At 42.5% G+C, this 23044-nt stretch overlaps 1 protein-coding gene across 1 annotated transcript in view; it reads right to left on the reverse strand.

The window, feature by feature from the left end:
• Positions 1 to 8591: 8591 nt before the first annotated feature.
• The window catches only part of Syne1 (spectrin repeat containing nuclear envelope protein 1), a 505489-nt gene continuing 491036 nt past the window's right edge, over positions 8592 to 23044 (reverse strand). Inside the window, 4 exon segments of the mRNA XM_052169815.1 lie at positions 8592 to 11694; positions 18857 to 18915; positions 20246 to 20338; positions 21409 to 21621. Of these exon segments, the coding sequence (XP_052025775.1) occupies positions 11454 to 11694; positions 18857 to 18915; positions 20246 to 20338; positions 21409 to 21621 (606 nt within the window). The 3' untranslated portion in view covers positions 8592 to 11453.

Raw genomic sequence — 23044 nt, forward strand, 5'->3', positions numbered from 1 at the left:
GTTCCCCAGTCAGTTCCCTCACTCTGGTTAGGGTGAGGCCTGGGGGATTATGGAGGCAGTCATGAGGAGAGTCTTCATCAGCCAGCCGAGAAGGATCACAACCAAGACTTGCTTTAGCCTTTGTGCCAACACCTTGAAACTAACCAAACATTCTGGTGAGCACCTAGAAGTATTGTTAGGATTCTGAGTAGTTTTGTTTTGTTTGAGGCGAGGGTTTCTCTGTGTAGCTTCGGGTGTCCTGGAACTTGCTCTGTAGACTGGGCTGGCCTGAAACTCACAGAAATCCACCTGCCTCTGCCTCCCAAATACTGGAATTAAAAGGGGTACATCATCACCATCCAGTGCATTCTGAGACTTTTAATAACTGGCTTCTCACCATTTATTTGGAGTGTATCAAAAATTTTCTTCCAAATTGAAAAACAAATCAAACACCTCCTCTGTAAGAACAAAGATGTTTTCCATTGTCTTTTTGATTCGTCATCATAACAGCAACCTGAATTTAAAAACCAAATTATGCTACATGTCAAATTTAAACTGTACAAACATTATGTGTGTTTTTCTGTGAATTCAAAGTGCTAAGGTTTGTACCTCAAGTATGTCTGTTTACCTTGTCTTGTGTGATGAAAACACACACACACACATACACTCATGCAGCATGTGTCTATAGATTTGGAATCATATGACACAAACTATTTTAGATTTTGTTTGAATGTGATAATATATGGTAGAGTTCTTAGGGTTTTATTGCTGTAAAGAGACGCCATGACCAAGGCAACTCTTATAAGGGACAACATTTAATTGGGGCTGGCTTACAGGTTCAGCCGTTCAGTCCATTATCATCATGGTGAGAAGCATGGTGGCAGGCAGGCAGACATGATGCTGGAGGATGAGCAGAGAATTCTATATCTTAATCTTGAAGACAGCAAAGAGGAGACTGAGACTTGAAACCCTGACAACATACTAACACACTTCCTCCAGCAAGGCCACATCTACTCCAGTAAGGCCACACTTGCTAATAGTGTTACTTCTCATGGACCAAGCATTAAAACATGTGAGTATTGGGGACCACACCTACTCAAAACATCACAGTAGGAATCTTTTCTAATCAATGCATATAAATCAATCCCATTTAAAAAATCAGGCCAATGGACATGGCTCAGGAAGCAAAGGCATATGATGTCCTGAAGGTCTGAGCAGATCCTGGGAAACACCTGAAGATGGAAAGAGAGAACCAATTCCATAGACTTTTCCATTGATCTCCACACATATACTGTGGCATGCATATGTACACATACACACAGGCACACACAAAATACACATACATTCACATGCACACACACATATATATTTACATACACACCATTCACACATACACAGCAGACACACGTACACACACATGCACACACACAATACACATACATACACACAATTACCAAATACATATACACATACACACATACATACATACCTACACACACCATACCAAACATACCATACACACATATAGACACATACCATACACACATAAACAAATACACACATACACCATATACACACACCATACACACACGCACATACCACATATAAATACACATATATATACACTATACACACACATTCACACATACACACACCACACACATACATACACAATAATAACACATGAAATTTCAAAAAGCGCAAAATAGTTGCATCATAGTAGATACTAAATGTGTAGTGTAATTCATCCAAGAAGCCCCACGCAGAGTGACACCTAGGTTGCTGCAAAAGACAGCAGTAAGAGAAGAGGCATCTGTGTTTTGTTCTTGATTGGTTTGGAGACAACTGTCTATTCTTCTGGAAAATGACAAACTAATTTCAAACAAAACGAATCCCTGGTGAGCAGGGTTTGATTGGTTGGAAATGTGGCCCAGAATTCTAAATCTTTAAGGTTTCAGGAAAGGTTCTGGCATGCACGTTATGAATATTAAAGTTTTGATGGTGATTTTGTGCTTTGGAAAGCACGGCTTCCATGTATGGAGGCTTCAAGGAAACACGAAGGCCACGCCTCCACACAGGGTGAGATTGTCATTCCTCTCATGGTTTGAGAAAGTAATAATGTGGCAGGATTCATTTACTGTATCGTTAGGAGATTGCATGTACTTGTTAATTCAGCAGAGCCTCCATGAACAAAGGGTTCATGTGGTATGGCTTAGCAGTCTCCATCAGGAAGACGACTTGTGGGGAAAAAGATGATTTGTTTCACCTCTCATAGGGCTCCCCACACCCATCCACAGACAGACAGAGCAATAGGCAAGGGAGAAGAGGGGAGGAACTGGGGAGACATGGGGGCTGTAGCAGACATAGACAGATACATTTAGGAATGAGTGAGTGCTCAGCATTAGAGGGAAGTGAATAGAATTGTGTTGCACTTGGAATTTTGTTCAGCTGCTCTGGTTCACACAAAAAGTCACTATGGGACATGATAGCAACGCTAATTATCATCACTATAGTAACCACTTTACTGTCTATATACGTCCCCTGATACCACACTGTAAATCTCAAATCTACACAGTACAGAGAAACCAAGATATCCAGCATAGTGAAGATGGATACTCACATAAAGACAAGTCTGTAGACAGGTTATAAGGCAAATTGTGGAAAAACAAAAATAGCCCTAATTCTTAAAATGTGTAAATAGCAACAAGTCATGGAACCAGATAAAATGGTTATCAATGATTAATAGATATAGAACATGTAATATAAGTATATATATATACATATATATGTATATATATGCCGTGATGTTTTATTTATCTATAAAAATGTAGCCCAATTATTATGCATACATAAATTAAAATAAAATCAAGGAAATCATTGAAAGGTACACAAAAATTAGATGCTGATCTAAAGAGAGGAATTGTTTAATTTCTTTGGAAAACAAGAGGATCTTTTGTAACTGTGGTTGTTTGTATCTGCTTGGCAGATAATTTAAAAATAATTAAAAGTCTTAATTACAAGCAATACCAGTATAATTGTAACTACAATGCACATTTATTTTTATGTGTACTGTTTATGTATATGTTTTATTCTAGTAATAAATTAGACACATAAATATTACAATAATGAGCTTGTGATCTACTGTTATGAATGACCGACAGCAAAGCTGAATGGAGTGGAGTATACCTGCAGCTCATCACTTAGGAGGATGAGGGAAGACAAGTGTTCAAAGCCAGGCTAGACTATACCACGATACCCATCTCAAAACCAATGAAGCAAAGCCAACCCAACAAGCAACAATGGGTGGCGTGTCGTTTTCTTTTCTTGTTGCTGCAACCAAATACCTGAAAATCCACTTAAGGAACAAAGAACTTACTTCCGCTCACAGTCAGAGGATACACCGTCACGGCAGGAAGTTAGCAAGGTAGACCGGAAGTCAGCTGGTCTCCTGTGGTTTAGAGTCCGAGAGAGTGAAAAATGCTGATTCTCAGTTCACATTCTCTTTCTATACAGTCTAGGTCTCCATGGGATGGTACTCTGTGCCTTTGGGGCCGTGTCTTCTCACCACAGTCTACTCTAGAAAACCCTTGCCAGACAAACAAAATCGTGTCTATAGTGATTTAAATCTCATTACGTTGACAGTTAACTATCACAGATCGATCAATAGCACAAGAGTCCAGATCAAAAGTCCAGGCTCTTGGGAAGTTACCTGATGAGGCTGACAATGAGTCGCAGGGGATGATGGGAACTTGCTCACACCTCTTGCCATCATGGTCAAATATAATCATGACACTGATGATTGATTGATAAACAGTTGATCAGAAACCCTGGACACTTGGCATCCCTTGTGTTATCCCGTAAGTCTGGGTACCAGTGGTGGGAGGTGAGCTGTGCAGGGCTGGGAGTTGGCTTCCAACGGCTGCTGAAAAGCTTCCTGGCAGCTTCACTCATGAATCCAGCAATTCTATCAAGAAAGCATCTCGACAGACTTGGGTCTGACCTGGAGTCTTCCCTCAAGGCTCTAAGGACTTCTAGCTTCTGGAGTTTGGGGAGATCATAGATAGCTTCAGATAGCAACACCTGCAGCAAAAGCTGAGGAGAGATTTTGATATGATTTTGACCTCAAGTTCAGCTGTGGCCTCTCACTTGTATTAGGTAACAAGTTAAAGGAGAGAGAGAGAGAGAGAGAGAGAGAGAGAGAGAGAGAGAGAGTCATTTTCTGCCCTTAATGGTTTAGAAAGACTATATTTGAGTCTAGCCAGCTTCCTCAGATCTGATTAAATGTTACCCATTTTGCTCACTTTGCTTGACCTGTTTTATCAGCCATGTTCAACTTCTAAGCCCTTAGTCCCAAGAGGCTACTCAACAATGGCTGTGGGCAGTCTGCTGACCTGTCTTGCTCATTCACCTGAATGAGAGGGGTCCCGGCAAGGTCTGTCTGTCTGTAGACTCCTGATGGATACTATGCAACTCTGCAGGAGAAACCAGGACTGTCGAATAAAAGCCGTTCTTTTTCAATTTCACTATGTCTGGGTGGCAGGAGGCACGACAGCTAGAGTTATCACAACGTATTATTAAATCTAAAATTGCAGTGACCGCTCAGCGAAACACCTCCTCTCATGACCTGAATTGGCTCCTCAGTGTTGCATATGAGTAAGCAGGACATTTTCTCCGGGCCCTGTACACCATCCTGCCTGTCTCTTTCCACCCTCTTGTTCTTCAAGACTGCATGCCAAGCTGCCACAAACCGGGAGCTACTGTCAATCAAGTGACAAGGAAAAGAAATTTGTTCTCGGAAAATAAAGACACATCTGCTAGACACGATCTCCCTCCCCTGACTGTATTTGATCCCGGTTCTCTGGACTTGTCTTTGCTTTCATTCCAGGATGAGTGTTGGAAAAGGACTCCGGTTTTTCTGCATGTAAAGGGCCCAGTGGGGACCACTACGGATGGATAGTGAACAGGGAAGATTGAAGTCTTAGCTAGGACCCGAGTCTGTGAAGGCTGGAGTCATTTCTCTCCACAGAGTGGGCTTGGGCTGCATGTGTGGTCTGTCCCAGTCCTTGATTGACCTACTTGCAATGCCTTCTGGGATTGATAACTACAGCACAGTTCCCTAGAGCCCTTGGGTGATGCTGACAGTGGAAAAGAAACCAAAGAACCCAACTAGCAGACTGTCCTTGGCTGTCCTCAGCCACAACCGTAGCTCCTCCCAGGTTTTGATCACGTGGTCCTGGCCAGCTTTCCCAAATCATCTCACTCTATTGTTCTTTGCTGTATACTTCTGTGTGACTTGTTGAAATTTAACATGATGACTTAAGGTATAGGCTGCAAATCAGTCTATCCCCAGTGTGCCTTTCTACTCTAACTGCTTGTTAAATTTTCATCGGTGTTTTGGCAAAGCACACCTTTGCCGTGTGTGTGTGTGTGTGTGTGTGTGTGTGTGTGTGTGTGCTGATCCACTCTCAGCACTGTTTACGTAGAAGCTTGTCCTCCCTCTTGGATTTCTTATTAAGTTACTGCTTTGAGCACCTAGATTACCTATCCTATATTTCTCCTGTCTCCTTTTTGTAGACTTTCTCCTTGTCTGTCATTGCTGACAGACATATCAGGCACATCTCATTACCAACACGCCCATGCCCTTCCTTACCGATAATATACTAGGGTCATCTTCCCTCTCCTCAGCACATACTATAGAAATATGACTCCAACAACCACCATCACTGCCCTTTATCCTCAGTAGTCTTCCGCATACTCACTCCTTCCACTAAGCCTTGGATAATCATCTCTCTGGGTGTTGCCAGGGCAACAGGTGGGTCCAGAGGATGGTGCTCCTGTGCCCTGCCATAAGCACTTAAGATGAGGAGGGCCCTGGGCAGAGGTCTCATCTGCCACTGGCATGACAGTGCTTAAATGGCCAGGCCACCATCTGAAGAAGAGCCTGATCTCCTTGACCCCTGGATATAACTGGACAGATTCCTTAGTTCATCCTACATGCAATGGGAAGCCCAGTTTTGAAAGCTTATGGAAGCTCATGTCATATACTTCTGGGTGTTTCATGGAGTTAATGAAATCATTTTTCTCTGTAGGGTCTGGGACGTACTTCAGTGACGTAGCAGTGTTCTACTCAGCATGTATGATGCCCTGGGTTTGATAAACCAGCTCAGTGGAAAGAATGTTTTCTTTTCTTCTGACACGCTAACACTGCATTCTTCAGTGGCGTGAAGTGTGTGGAAGGGAGTCAGCTGCACATGGAGGGGAGATGCCTCTGAGGTCCCTTCAGGCTTGCCTTCTCTACCACTGCTGCTTCACAGTGCAGCCCCGTGACCTGGAAGGACTGACCTAAGCTGGAAGGATAGGTCACAAGAGGTGGCGGAAGTTGAAGAACGCCTCCTCTCGGACCTGTGCCCAGCAATGCCTTCAGCTCTGATTGCAGGCTGTTGGCAGCCTCTCAAAGCTGCCTTTCATTTTTCTAATGGAGCATCATTCCTGGGAATTGTCTTGGAGGAAATTGGGTAGGAACTGCCTGACAGAAGGCAACACAGCATTCATGCGAGGAATGTCCCAAAGAAGAATGCTCAGTGCAGGTTAGTCAGGGATGGTTGATAAGGGACCAGAATATTCTTCAACCAGGAGGTAGCCTGTGAGCTGGCTCATGAGAAAGGAGGGGACGGATAGTAAGAATAAAAGACGATGGAATAATTAGGGGAAGAACTGAAGTTAGAGGAAGAGGGGTGCACCCCATAGGAAGAACAACAATATCAACTAACTGGATCCCCCAGAGCTCCCAGGGACTAAACCACCAACCAAAGAGTATGCATGGAGGAACCCATGGCTCCAGCCACATATGTAGCAGAAGATGGCCTTATCTGGCAGCAGTAGGAGGGGAGGCCCTTGGTCCTGTGGAGGCTCAGTGCCCCAGCATAGGGGGATGCTAGTGTGGTAAGACAAGAGTGGGTGGGTGGGGGAGTACCCTCATAGAGGCAGGGGGAGAGCGGATAGGATGGGGATGGGGAGTTTTCGTGGGGAAACTAAGAAGGGAGATAACATTTGAAATGTAAATAAAAAACTTAATTAAAAGAGAAGTGGTAGTCCACAGTGGGGTTACCATCAGCCAGGTAGATGTGTAAACACACATGCCCTGGCCCTGCCCCAGAGTTGGATGGAAGGTCTGACGTGAGTTCAAGTTCTTCAGCTCACTAAACCCTGGAACAGACCTCTGCCAAGATGGCACCCAAGCTATGCCACTGCAGAAACTACAGGAGACAGCTTCAGGGCCTCGCAAGGGCCCCAGATTGATCTAAGAGTTATTCAGCAGGATCTACAAACTTGAATATTTAGGGGACTAGTGTGGCCCAGGTGGTGAAGGAAGCAGAGAGGACATAAAGGCGAATGGGGCAATGTTCTTTCAGGTTCACAGAGAGCGGCCAACAGAGTCCAGTATCTAGCGCAACTTAGAAGCACGTTCTGGGGCAACGGAACCTTCTGTTTCAAAGAGACACTTCAGTGTATCTTTGTACATGTACCTAAAATTATTAATGATAAATTATAATTAATTTGCATCAAATCACTCTATAAGAGCTATAGTTGGCAAGCTCATGGAGTAGAATAAAATCTTTCTTTTTTCTTTTCTTTTTTTTTTTTTTTTTTTGAGATAGCATCTCACTGTAAAAGCCTTAGCTGGCTTCTAACTCTTCAATCCTGATGTCTTAGCCTGATGATGGTGTGCTGGCATTTTATGTATTAAAGCATAAATACTAAAAGGAGGGAATTTTTATCTTACCTAGTAGATAAGGATCAACAGGAGCTTAAAGGAAAAGCAGTCATTGCTCTAAAAGTGGGCTTCAGGAAGATTCATGGCTACTTACACCTGGGGATGGACAGGGGCAGAGGGCTCTGGCAGGAATCCTAAGGGGCTTTTCCCACTGAGGTGTGTGCAGGACCCTGGAGTCTATGAGACCTGATTTGCGACAGAGCTTCCTACGTGCATACACACCTCCTCTAGCTACCTTTTTCCTTCAGTGGACCCTTACTTTCTAGCTCCATTCATTAAAGAAAAAAAAAAAAGCAAGTGTGGATAAAACCCAAAAATTTAGAACGGAGACAAAAGGGCAATATTAGGTGTTTCTCTCTAGTTTCCGTAAGGAATTTGTGAATTCAACGTCCTGTGTACTGAAGTAGCAAAAACCTCTTTAGGTTTTGTAGTCACAAAGAATCCAACACGTGTTGTTTCTCTGAGGCAGTGGCTATGAATGCTGGGATTTCTTGTTAATTCTACTGACCACCAGAGTAATGGTTGTGAGACCGGACCAGCCGCCGAGTATACCTGTCATACTGACCCATTTAGAAAATGTGATTTTTTTTTTCAAATTTGCTTTCAGGAGAAAACTTGTCCTATGACTTTAAATTTCTCTCTCTCTCCCTCTTTTTCCTCCTATACTAAAACATCCAAATATATACTATTTAACATGTAAATTATATTGCCAGATATAAAGTACGGTTTAACACTAACAGCAAAAAGATAACTTAGGTTGCATCTCAGTGAATAATGAAAATTCAAATTACGTTTAAAGGAAGAAAAAACACAGACAACGTTCTATATTATAGTGTCTATAATAAATGCAAAGAAATCAACAAACAAAAACTTGGCTTTAGCAAACTGTACATACATAAATATCTTTTTTATACTATAACATTCAATTTTCTTCACATAAAGCTTTCCATGATTTTATTTATTACATCCAGATTTTCTTTATATCTTTTGTTTTCTTAAAAAAAAGTGCCTTTCAGATTTACAGCTTATGCCTCTAAAGCAACATCAAAACATCATGCCCCAAAGAAAACAAGATAGAAAGGAAGCTGCCATGTATGTTCCTAAAACTGGTGTGTGCGGAGGTTCTAAAGCCTCCAGCAGGGGTGGGTTGGTAGATTGTACTGACGTGGTGTCTGGGAGAGAGGCTTTTGGGTTGATCCGAGCAGCACCATAGGAAGTGTTGCAGATTTTTCCCTGCCCAATTACATTCGTGCCGAGGAGACCTGTGATTGGACAGGGAAAAGGGAGGTGGAGCTAAGAATTGCAGAGACAGAGAGCATCTCAAGGGAGGAAGGAAGGAAGAATGGAGGCTGATGGGAACCAGCGTGGCTTGAACCAGTCACAGTTATAAGGTTAAAATAAATGGGGAAAGCTTTTACCATTATCAATTGGCTCTGAGATTTTGTATTGGCATCTTATAAATTGTGATATATAGAACCTTGGTAAATCTCGTCAGTCATGCTGGACTGATCTGCTTGAATTCCTGATGTCCTGGATATTCAGCCAGATCCAGTCAAGACACAGACATCAGAGACTAATCAATCCTATTTCCCTCCTCTCCCCTCCCCTCCCTTCATATCTCAACACCCATATTCATCTTGAAGTTATGAAGAGTCGTAGACCCAGTTCCCTGGGCTTTGGGGCTAGAGGTTTTATAGGTTTTCTAGGGAATATAGAGATGGTCATACTGGAACAGGGAGGAATAGCTAGGATTACATAGACATTGATTACATTGGACATAATCTAACTTGGTAGAAATCACTGTTACTAAGCTGAAGTCATAATTACTTATTTTGATACAAAATTTATTTTGATACAAAATCAAGGTTTTAATTCGTACAAATTTCTTCTATCGATACTAAAAATTTGAAAGTACAAGGCTTAGACCCAGTCCTTCTAGAACTATTATAAACTGATCTGAGATGTTGAAGACAGTGAGTTAGGGGCCGAATTGCAAATTCATAGCTCTGAGTTTATTGTTAGGGTATTTTAAGATATTTTCATTAGAAATAGTTGAGAGTAGTTATCAGAGAGCAGTCCAGATTTCTTTACATAGATAGTTGGGTTTTCAAAAATGTCAGAAATCCACAGAATGTGACATTTAATGTTATTCACTTGTTGAGACTAGTCTTCTTCTGACAGCTTTCCCTTTCTTGGATTCAAAGAAGAAATTAAGCATTTATGAAGCTACTCCAGATGTGACAAGACAGCAACTAGGCAAGAATTGCCTCATTTCATTGACAGACATAATACTGTCCGAAACAGGACACAATTACAGGTTAGGACAGCTTGGTTCTGCTGAGGCAGAATAGGCTAGTCCTTAGTTTCCTGTTTCTCTAAGGTCTGCAGATGATCCTGGGCCAGAAGACTGAAGACCAATGCTCCAATATTTTCAAGTTAGGGACTCCAGGTCTCTATAAATTGACTAAGTTTTGGAAGCGTTATTTTGTGCTTCTCATATTTTCAGGTAATATCAGTTATTCTTAGATTTCTGATGCGGTTGAAAAACTACATAGTCTGCTAGCCAACCCAGGCTATTTACTTTGAGAAAACAGATTTGAGAGGATGGTTTTCAGATCACAATCTAAAGCCAGGACATAAGTCAGGTGTAGAATTATAGTCTTTTAAGTTAGGACAGATGACAGAGTATTCTATTTTTAATGACAAAAATGATGGACTGGGTGTTAGGTCTATCTTGTACTTTATAAATTACAAAACGGTAATAGTTGTACTCAATTTATATTTTGAGATAAAGTTTCTTTTTTTAATTAAACAGAAAGGGTGATATGTGCAGGATTTTTCCTGTCCGATTATGTTAGTTCAGAGGAGGCCTGTGATTTGACAAGGAAAAGGGAGACAGAGAGCATTTCAAGGGAGAAGGAAGGAAGGAGAATGGAGGTGGATGTGAACCAGTGTGGCCAGAACCAGCCACAGTTATGATATCATAAGGCTAGAATAATTGGAATAAAGCTTTTATCATTATCAATTGGCTCTGAAATTATTGTATCGGCATCTTGTAAATTGTGATTTTTTTTTTTTTTGGTACATAAATCTGATTGGTTAACCATAAGCATTAAGAGTTTTAATTCTACTGTGTAAGTGGGTGATATGATGGCTGACTGTAGGGTGTGGGGGGCGTTGTGTGGTAGCGAGAGGAACTCAGGCGCCTCCACCAGAGAGTTAGGGGGCTGAGGGACCAACAAGTTGAGAGCACTTGGCGGGACCCCTGTGGCCCAGTGGCACAGGGGAGTTGGCAGGTTGAGAGAAGCAGGAGCATGGAGAGGTGGCAGGTTCCTTTTTAATATTTCCTGTGACAGGAAAGCTGCCCAGATGGCCCAATAGAGAGAGCCATTGGCTATGCCAAAGGCCCAGACTACATGGGTCCAGGGAATATTATATGTCCTTAATTTCTTTAGTATTAAGGCTCAGAGTGTCAAATGACACAGTACCAATCCCATGTTTGTTCCTCTGCTGTTGTTTACCGTCCATTTGTCTGAAGGCTCTTTTTTTTTCTTTTTTCTTTTCTTACACACAGGTATGGAGAACTGAAGCTGCCGTATAAGGACCTCTGCCAAGATCACGTCTTCTCTGAGAGCCTGGGGTTGCTTTGGGCCTGCTTCCCCTCTTGCTGCCCGTGCCTGTGCGGGGATATCTGCTTGCTTCAGAGTGGAGGAGGACCGTTGGTGTATCTGAGCATCGGATGGAACGATCGCGCAAAGGTGTTGGAGAGGGCACAGCTGTAGTCTTTCTCCGACATGGGTACAAGGCAGGTGAGTCCGATAAGCAGCAGCAGGAGCAGCTGAAAAGGAAGAGCTGCCCGGAGGACCCGGAAGAGGAAGGCTCGGCCCACCCGTGCGGACTTGGGTTCAGAAAGGGAGGAATCGGAGCCACCTTTTGTGGACCTAAGGGAAGAATTGACATAAACAACTCAACTCAAATACACGATGGTCTTGCTTTAGTGTTTCTTGCTCTAGTGCCTTTCTGGGACACAAAGGACCATGCAAAATACAACCCAATTTGGTACTGAGTACTCAGTCTTCTGCAGGGGGCCCAGGTCATTTCCCAACCACCAAGATAAGAGCTCTGAGCCTTCTGCAGGCTGCCTGAGGCGCTTCCCTACTACTAAAGGAACAGTGATGGGAGAGGACATTAACTTGAAACTAAATATCCAATCAGTCAATTAAAGGTGGCAAAATGCATCCAACTTACGCTCCCTGCACTCAGTTTCCCATCAATAGTGATAATTGCATAAATGAAATAAACTCAGGATAATTAAGATATAGATGTTTCACGTGGTACTTTTTGGTTTCAGAATATCAGGAACACAGACAAAATGAATTGTGAGAACCCCACAGTGTGTCACTTCCAAGTACCCCGAGTAAGATCAAATCTATGTAGTGTAAGGGTAAGAATGCCCTCAGTCACACTGCTCAGGGCCAGGAAGCTACTTCATCTCAGACTATGCCCTAGTTTCCTCTTGTACCACACCAACATCTGCTACACTTAATATAAACTTACTGACCCAAGAAAGATCATACAAGTTTAGAGAATGCTGGGAAATTCAACAGATGGCAGAACAACTTTGATAAGTGGACTTGTTTATGGTCATTCTTCACTGGCTTTTGGATAGATGTGGGTGCCAGTGTAGACAGCATTTGCATGGGAAAATCTTAACTGTGTAACTCTGCCTGAAGAACTTAATGGTCATTGGTATTAAGTATCTTAAGTAATTTTGTCCAGAATAATGTTTTAACAGAATAGCATAATTTCAAAATGGCTCAGAGAACAGTAGTGAAGTCTGTCTCCAAAACACAGCTGATGAAGCACAGATTCTAGTCTATCACTAACACAGTGACTTTGAGTAACCTCCAGTATTTTCCCAGAGAGGAAAGATTGTCACCTTGAAGCTCCTTCTAGATTCAAAGTGCCAAATTGTCCTATTTTGCTTTGAGTCTATTTAGGGAAAGCACAGGGCTTGGGGCATTCATAGGAAACAGTGGCTGAAGCCCTGAATGTGGAAGCAGGTTTGTTTTAAGTTGGTGTGGCCATCTTCCTTTCGGAGGAGTCATTAATGCTCTGTTGGGTTACTTGTGAAAATGGTTAAGAATGTTTTGTTTTGTGTTTTTGAGTTTTTACAACAGCTATTTTATGGACACAAATATCTAACAGGATCCTGTGAACAAAAAAATACTAGATAAACCAAGAAGATGTATTCCCAAGGCCCTAGTCTGAATTCTCTTAAGAGTTGTGTATAATTAAACATAAGGACATTGAGTGCCTTTGCTATAAGGAGAGATACAAAATCTATGTTGATAACTCTGCAGGTTTAGATTCTAAGAAGATAGGATGTTTGCAGCTTCCCAGTTGGCTGTTCATTTCTGAAGATGGATTACCCTGAGATTAGTGGAGGAGGAGGGGTGGTGCCTGAGAAAATAAATGTTACAATAAAAATACAGGTATACTCTTCTTAGAGGGAACAGAGGAGCTACTTAAATCTGTTATTAAACTGTAAAAGGAAGCTAGGAGAGAGGCCAGTGTTAAAGTTCTAAGCAGTTCATACTGCCCTGTGTCTCTAATATGGTTTTGGAGTATAATGGAGGGAGAAAAATCACCACCCTAAACCTCACTTCTCCGTGAAACCCCTCACGAAAGGCAGTGCAACCCTGACCAACTCGGCTTGCCTTTGTGTGACAAGCTCTTCTAATGAGGCCAGAGAGCTTCTAGTTTTTCAACTCCATGTTTGATGGCTTTAGAGTTCTACTGATTTGTCGATATAAACAGGGCCCAACTGAGAGACCAAAAGAGTTGCCTCATCATCTAATGGGATCTAAATTCCTTGATGCCAAACCTAGTGAGTTATTCCTAACTAGCTGGAGAGCAGAAAAACAGTAAAGTGCAAAATAAATATGACACGCCTTACTAAGGGAAGAGGGGGTGGAATAGGAACTTCCTAAGCTACCCAGCTATAAAATATTCCTGCTTCGATCGGGTGGTATATGAGGCTCTTCTCTTCACGTCATAGCTAAGTATCTAAGGAGAATGAACATTTATTCTGAAAAACGCTAGGCAAAGCTTGGGTATTCCTCATTTACTCCTCACAACTGACACCTGAGGCGTGGCGTGTTTGTTCTAGCTTCATCTTCCGGATGATGGCGAGGAGGCTCTCAGAATGAAGGCTTGTGTTTAGATCACTAGCAAGGAGTCCAGTGAAGGAAACAGCCTGAGACTTCAATGATCACAATTTGGGCTCTCTCTAAGGATGAGAGAGAGAGAGAGAGAACATTTTTTTGTGTATGTATGAGTGGTTGTGGGACCAAATGTTGATGTCAGAGGTCTTCTTCTATTGCTATACTTCCTATTTTGTGAGACAGGGTCTCTCACTGAACCTAAGCTCACATACTCAAGCAAGACTAGCTGACCAACAAACCAATAAAGTACAGGGCTCCTCTGCCTCCTCAGCACCAGCATTCCAGACATGTTTTACTTGGATGCTGAGTGTCTGAATTCACAGCCTCATGCTTATGCTGCAAACATGACTGAGCTAGCTTCCTAGAGCCATGACTCTGACTCTAACAGTAGCCAAATGACACATTAGAAATAAATCTATCAAGATCTTCCCTACTTTCCTTGTGTTTAAAATCAACGTTTCTAGTCATAAAGGCATTTGTCACATGTCATTCTATCACTGTCACGGAACTATGTTTTCAGGAAGTTTCAAGATCCTCTGGCTTCTTCCTGTTTTTATTTTCAAAGAAGATGGATGGCTTAACATATTAAGTACCAAAGCCGTTTTTTCTTTGATGACTTATTTAATAGTTTGCTTTAAAGTATCCTGAGAAACATGAGATAAAAGGGAAGGGCAGACTCCCTATTAGGTCTTTCTTTGGTGTGATCTTTCAGTACATGTTGATGTGAAAATAGTCCCTGGCAAAGAGCATTGGCCCTGGATAAATGACCGTGCAATAGCAGCAGCAGAAGCTCCATTTCTCCAGACCACCTCCATCAGGAGATATGTAGACACTTTAGGGATGGGAAATGGTGCACAAAACAATTGAGAATTCAATCAAACGAAGCTGGATAGCTTCTCTTTGTCAATGATTAGCTTCTGTGAGGTTCAAGGCCAGAATCAAAACAGAGGCTCTGTCATGACTAGTTCATTCCTAACAAGAACTAGAAAGGTCATCATTTGGAGAGCATGGGCTCACATGTGACAGACTCCTTTGAAGGACATGGCACATTTAACAACATCAGAGCATTCTTTAGTAAAATGTAACTGCCACCTGACTTCTACTGTTGAATGCCAACTTGTAAGAACTAATGGGCTGAGGAGGCAGGGACAAAGAGAACACACAGTACTTAGTGGCAATCAGTGCAGTCGACTAAATGCCCAGTCTACCAACTGAGACACATGTTCACCCAACCTGGAGTAACGACAAGAATTCTCAGGGTGACTCTGTCTTAGAGATTTTAGCGCCAGCCAATAGGTTAATCATTCCAGAGTGAAAGAGTGCTTATTTTAATATTAACTTATTGACCTAAGATCATTCAATTTTTAGGAGTTCTGGGAAATTCAACAGAAGACAGGGAAATGGTGATAAGTGGACTTGCTCGTGGTCATTCGTCAATGGATTTTGTAGATATGGTGAAAGTGTAGACTGCAGTTGTATGGGAACACTTAACTGTGTGACTCTACCCAAAGAACTTAATCAATATGGATATTTTAAGTAATGTGCTCATTCTCTCCAAGTAAATATAGATCCCATCTTTCTCTTCTATTTCTTTCAAATTGGTGGATAAATGACTGTCCCTTGTCTAGAACACATACTCATGGAGGAGGGAGGATGGGAAGGAATGGAGCAGGGTCTAAAACCAAATGCTACAAAAGAAAGTTCGAGTAACAAAGAGAACCCTGAGGCCTGAGAATCTGCATACAGTAGGTAACTCATTTTGCAAATTCTACAGGACCAAGGAAGCTATAGTGAGTTAATTACATGCATACATCTTACAAAGCTCAGGGGGGAAAGTATTTTCAGTTTTTTTTGACACTTGTTAAACATGATAAATAAATTCCATATGCAGAAATTTCTAGCTGTCCATCTATAATCTTCAAAATCCAGTAGCTCCTAGATGTGTGCTGAGTCCAATGGAAGGAATTGCAAAACAAATTTCATCGTTAACTGAGCAGCACTTGTAGGAACAGTCCTTTAGTGAACAAGCAAAAGAAACCCCCTGCTGGCTTGCTTAAATATATTTGACTACCTTGAACTGATTTGAAAGGACACCCCTTTCTTGTGCCTCCTACCAGGACCTCAGCCAGTCCTTAGGTTCCTGTTCTTCCTTAATTCTCTGTGTGAAGAGGCCAGAAACTAAAAGCATCCAGAAAAGTTCTGCCTCCCTGTGTTCCCAGCTGTAGAGTGAAGTCATCCTTTATCCCACACAGGGCGAAGAGAATCACAGTCTACTATTTTGCTGAAAACTAGCACATCACCTTCCCAGTTTTTTAGACTGTTGCTCATCCATGCATATCTGTATGGAAGACTTTTGGTGACAGAGTTACAAAATCTTAAGTCAGATGCTGGGACCACAAACAGCACTGTGCTGAAGGCACACTTCCATGTGCTTAACCTACCCTCAGATAAAACCCATGATTATTATGGGGCAGTATAAACGCAGGCCGAGGTTTGTTTTGTATTTTTGGTTTCTTATCATCTTAGCAAGTTCTTTGGAAGTTCCTTGTAATTGATTCTAGGAATCTCTGAACTCTCATACATTGCAAATCTCTTAATGGAAGAAATCATCATATATTGATTTTGTAGGTTTGGGGCCTAAAAAGACTGAGTAACTGGCTTCCATCCAATTAAACTATTGTAATTCTCAGTGAGGACGTGAATTGCCAACTTAAATTTCAAGTGAAATAATGTAAGAGGTGAGGATGCTGATACCATTGAGTTGAAACCACAACAAAACACAATGTCTCCCTTTAAACCAATACCTTCCCAAATTAGCTCCTTCTTGTTTTCAGAAGACAGCATCTGTCTCTAAAGCCCGTGCTTCTCCAGTAACCTTCCGGATTTGTTGGAACAGTACAAGATCAAACACAAGGCCAGTTTCTGTGCCAAGGATGGACAGCCACCTAGGCTTTAAGTGAATGAACCCCCCCCCCCCCCCCGTGCCCATTGACAGGGTTCAGTGCACCCCATCCAAGGCTCCATGGCGTGAAGAAGCCCCAGAATATTCAACCACAGCCTGTTTGCCAAGCTGTGTGATGGAGCATGTCACCCCAGGTGAAGCTTCTTTGTAATCAATTCCCTCCCAAGTAACCCAAGTGAGCACTGGTGAATTTTTAGACAAGTGTTAATTAGCGATGCCTGCTGGGCAGAATAGAGCCGATAAGGAGCTTTGTGGATAACGCGGTGAGAATGTGCTGAGCCCATTGACAAAAGCCCTGTTAGGCACAGGAGAGCAACTGGTGCCCTAAGAGACAAGCCCTTAGACATGCAGAAGGCCTAGGTGGCAGCCTAAACTAATTAGGGAAGCCCATAGAGTTGGTGTTTATGAGCCAACGCAATGCTTCCTCCCTTATCAGGTAACATCCCCTTTGTCAATCAGAGGACTGGGTCTGTGGTTTTCTCAAAGGACGGCTATCGGATGTCTTCAGTTCTGGTCATGGCACATCCACCATTAATTTGTGGGAGAGAGGGAATTATATAATACAATGCTACTGACAGGATGTGATTGCTTTTCCTTGTAGGTGGATGGCTAAGAGGGCACAAGACCACCTACGGATGACCATCCTTCTCTGCCTAGGTGCCAGGGAGCTTTATTCTATATTTTATTATTGCTATTTTATTACGGATTGTTGACAAAAAAAACCAGACCCTTGTTTTCAAACCAAGCAACCAACCAAACAACCAAATACAAAAATAAAAGCAGGAGGAGGGATTACAGCAAAAGGGGGCTTGAAACAAGAAAGCACACAAAAATATGCTCAGTTACTTCAGCTGAGCAGGGATTACACATAAAATAGCCAGCCCAGCATTGTGTGGCTGACAAAACCAAAACTATCATCGAGGGGCAGATTTCAGCTATGTATTCTCTCATCTCCATTTATATTTCTTCTCAGTGGTGTTTCCAAAGGGGCAGATATTTTTTATAGGGAACTGGCTGAAACTATGACTGAAAACTCGGCTAGGAGAAAAGTATTTTCAACTCACCAAAAGAAAAAAGGAAGAAGAAGAAAAAAAAAAACAGAAAGAAAAAAAAAGAAGAAAAATTTCTGGGGGAACACAAGCTGAGTGGTGGCAGGTCAGAAGCACACAGACACCACACCAACAACAGAAAAGGCGAAGCGAAGCATTGCTAACTACGGGGGACCAGGAGGCCCCTCCCTGAGAGGCAAGTGTGAGGGGCAGCATCAGTGGAGTGCAGGGGTGACTGAGCAGGGCAAGGGTTGACTCTGGATTCAGAGTGAAGGAGGGGCCCAAGTATGAGGAAGATGAGTGTTAGGGCAAGCAGAAGAGGCTAGAAAAGTGCTTCGCAATGAAGGACACCAAATTCGGCTTGGCCATTTTGAAAATCTAAAACCCACAATCTGGATAAAACGGGAAGGTAAAATAATAAAAAATAAAAAATGGAAAGCTTGGGGATGTTAGTATATTTTATGCAGATTTGTGGGTCCTGTGAGGGGTGAAATAAATAACTGATCAGTTACCTGCCTTCTTGTAAAATCGAGAAGGGAAGAGGATGATAAAATCTGCTATGAACGAGTGATCGGCAGTTGTGCCACTAATTGAACCGCACATTCATGGACACACAGAGTATGTTTTGATCCACAAGACCAGGTGGGGTAAATACAGGGAAACAACATTTTGATGGAAGACAAATTCTGCTATAAGATTTACCTGTTCTCTATGGATAGAGTTCTCTTCCAATTTACCAGGAAATATCTCCACTAACCGCCCTGCCCTGGGGACATTCCAGATTAGAGGCTTCCCTAACTCATGGGCAAATTTTATCATCCTCTTGGGGGTTCTAGAACAGGTGGAAACCAGGAGAAGAAGGTACCTGCTCTTTGGGCTGCTGACAGAGGGTCCAGGCTGGGAGAGACTACATTTGCCTCGTGTCTGTTTGCAATGAACAGGGGGTAAAGAAAGAAGAATGTTCAGTCCAGGCAAATAAAGACAAGCTAACCAATGAAAACAACTAAGAAGGCAGCAAAGGGCAAACAAATCAAACGCAATGATTGGTACCCATAGACCGAGGAAACTGGCTTTTCGTCAGTGAATGGGGTGGATTAGAGTCATATTTACAGTATCAGCCATGAACTCAACAGGAGGTATGATTGTGGTGTCCACACACAGTGGGCACAGGCTCTGACACTCCTGGCTAAAGCACAGACGACTCTGTGTTATGAGATACTCTGTGCTAAACATGAAGTTCACTTCATCATTCTGCATACTTCAGAAATAATTCACATAGGTTTTCGCCTTCTTGAAACTTAAGAGGGCACAGAGTCAATAGTAAGAGTTTCAATAGGAAACTGAGATGAAGCTCAACATGTCACACCCTCGAGATAAATCAAGGCTAAATTTTGAATGGAAAAGCCAGTGTTCCTTCACATTCTTAAACTAGGATCTATAGGAAACTAGTGAATGTTGGTAAAAACACAAACGAAAGTCTAATAAGGGTAACACATGTATCAGCATAGAACGTAAGTATATATGACAAAATACAAATGAAATTATTACTTCTATACTCTAAGGGGGAATGGAATGAATATACTTATAAAGCCAGACCAAATTAAAAAAAAACAAACAAAAAATAAAAACAAGCTCCTATACACAGAGAGCTGAGGTATAGAAGGGAACGGGGACAACTTTGCGGTTTATCCTCTGTGTGCTCTGGTGAGGCAGTTTCCACCACGGGCTGGGTGTGGTGTTGGCTTGAGTAGTTGCCCTTTCTGGGTTAATACCCAGAAGCCCTTGGGTGTCATCACTCAGAAGCCCTTTCTCTTGAGAGTCAATGCGACTTCATCGGTCCTATCAATTCAGTGACTCATCAGATGCTCAAGATTCGCCTCTACTGTTTGTGGCACAGCAAGCCACCATTGTTAGTGGACATGCTGGTGGTGATTTGAAGAAGGAAGCCACCCGGGGTACACACGAGAACCATTTCTAGAAATGGCCATTTGATCAAGAAAAAAAAAATACTTCCTGCATATTAGCCACACGTTGAGCTCATTAAAAGGAAATAAAAAAAAAAAACAAAAATAAAATCATTCTTTTATATTGCTGAGAATAATGTACAAAGCTGGAGGCATAAATTTACATGGGTAACTGCCATTTCCTGTTTGGGGACTCGTGTTTTGAGCCTGTGGACCCTGTAGACACAAATCCTGTCATATCTCACACTTCCCACCCATGGACCAATTGGAAAGAGCCAACGTTAAGTTACCGATTTCTGTCTGTTTGGGGTACTTCTTCCGGACGTGGGACTCACGGATCCTGAGGTGTCCAGCTCATCTGCAGAAGACCATGAAGACAAATCCTGCAAGAAAAAAAAGGCTCACATTCAACCCCTCCACATCCCAGGGTACCCACAGGGACTCAGTTCCAACCTCAGCCCTCCCCACCTCCATCATAAAAGTCAGACTATCTGCAGGCAAAGCTGATTCAGATGACAAGAATGAAACCTGGTTCTCCCAGTTTATTGGGATTTCTTGGTATAAGCTTGGCTCTTCTGGAAAACATAGCTAGTGTTTTATTTTTGTGGTTTTGTTACTTCTTTGTGACCTGGCAGAGTGGGGGGCAGAGTCAAGTGATTACTGGGTTGGGGGGAGGGTTGCTTGGTGAGGGAAGTCCCCTTTATAAGTACATGTCACTCGGGACAGACGGACGGATGGACAGAGTCCAATGCATTTATGTTCCAAGCAAGTGAGAGCTGTCTAGGAGTCTGCTTGGTGAGGTCAGGAAAATGGTATTGTTTCTGCTCTGCTGACTCAGGGGAGGCTGTGCTTTGAATGCTTCCAGACGAATGAACAGTTTCGTGTTTGTGAAATGATTTCACAACTGAATGTCTGAAGTCTTACCAAGCACCACTGTATGTACAGGTACATGTCTCAAAACTAACAATGTGGCCATGAGAGAGTTTATTGAAGGGGAAAAAATGGGCCAAAATAAACATGTAGCAGATCATTTCAGTGACTGGACGAATGTCTGAACAGATAGATTCAAGGGGAAAAGTACATGCTCTCCACAGTGGTTAACACGAAACTCACACACAATGACTGCACTGGCCTGTCACAGCTATAGATCGGAAAACATGCCATTTCTTAAACAGTTGAAATTAAATGCCACAGTAGTCACAGCAACAGGGTCGGCGGTAGCAGGCTGAAGAGGTCTCTTGGATTTCACAAAATCAAAATCACCATCCTGTTGTAAAAGTTTACGAGTCTGCTTTTGTGTTCTGAGACAGCTCTTGAGAGAGCGGTGACGGGAGAGTGGCCACTCTGGGTCTGACAAGTGGTACATCCGAGCCTTTCTACTACGGGTGGAGATCTGGTGCTTCAGGCTCCTGTGGGAGATGTGATGCTGCACATAGTGTCTGAGAGGGCTTACCTGCTGACTGTTTGACATGTCTAGTAACTTCTCCAGATCCTTGATATGGTGGCTGACCTCCTTCAGGAGAAGTTTGAGCCGGTTTCCAATCACATGGACTTTTTCTTTGGCTTCTAGACAATCTGAACCCTCGGCATTCACCAAGAGTTGGCGAGACATGTCTTGTAGGGAGGCCACTCTGAGCTGGGACTTCAGTAGCTCCTGCTTTATTTGCTGTGTATATAATAGGAGATATTTCCTTAAGATGTTTCAGTACTTAGAGGAACTTGCCTGCATGGGCTATTGTATCTGAACCTCCCGTGTCATGCAGCCTCCAAACAGGACTGGAGCTCATCGAATGTGACATGGGGACTCCGCACTAACCGTTATGACCAAATATGTTCTAAAAGAGCTCTAAATCCCTCTAAGGTCAGGGTTCTCATTGGACACATGGGTTCATAGTAAGAACTATGGGGAAGTTTAAATTGAATAAGGGACATGAAGATATTGACAAAGGACAGTCCTATGAAGATGGGATCAAAGATAATCTGTTAGACAGAAAAATCAAACATTAAAATCTAGGTACAACAAAACTCAAATATACCTACACGTACTCTGAGGTCTAACTAAATCTTTTTAAATGCTCTGCGGTGATTGATAATTTGTAAATTTTTGCTAGAGGCCAAGGTTGAATAAAAATCCGAAAGGACCATTATCTCCTATTGGTTTCAAAGATCCCTCTAATAGTGACTGAAAAGCTACTCACTCAGTTGTTCAGGTTAATGGGCTCTAACATAACATTGTAAAGTCACAGAGACAGATGGGGGTGGGGGGTGAAGCAGGTTCTCCTAGAACTCAAGCCTGCTTCCTTATCACCTACAGCAATTACCCAGCTATGCTGTCTGGTATATTGTCCCAACAACCTTGAATATGGATTTGCACAGTAAATTTTTGGGTGGATTTAGTGCCAGGACAAGCATCTACGAGACAGATCTCTTTTGGTTTTGTAAGCTTAGGTAGCGAGTTATCTCATAGCCTCCAATGCCAGTGCGTCTTTCGCCTGGCCTGTTTAATTCCTCTTAAGTTGACTTAACTGTCTTCTTTCATTTAAATAGCTTTGATTCCAGTTTTACATTAAGCCACTAAGTGCATTGTGGTATATACTGCTAACTGTCAGCTTGACAGAATCTAGAATCACCTGGGGCACAAGTCTCTGGCCAGTCCTGTAGGGGATTGGCGTGGTTGTGGGAGGGGCCATTCCTGAGACTGCATAAATGGTGAACAAGAGCTGAGTGTCAGTACTCATTCATTCACTCATTCATTCATTCATTTCTCTCTTTCCTGGTGGTGGATGAAATGTGCCCAGCTGCTTCAGACTCTTGCTGCTTGGCCTGCCCTGCTAGGATGGACTGTGTCCTTAAATTAAGAGTCAGAAAAACCTTTCCCCTCTGATGTTTTATTTTACAGCAGCAGAAAAAGAAACTGAGACATATGCTTCGAGGCTACATACATAGCAAACAATGTCTGGGTTAAGAATATTTCCCTAAAACGACTGCCTTAATAGACACAATGGAACTGGGATAAAGAACACTCAAGACTAGTACAACTGAGCAGCGGCTGATCATGATGTCCCGTGTGATTTATCCATATTTGTTTC

This window comes from Apodemus sylvaticus, chromosome 23 (assembly GCF_947179515.1).
Source record: "Apodemus sylvaticus chromosome 23, mApoSyl1.1, whole genome shotgun sequence".
NCBI lineage: Eukaryota > Metazoa > Chordata > Mammalia > Rodentia > Muridae > Apodemus > Apodemus sylvaticus.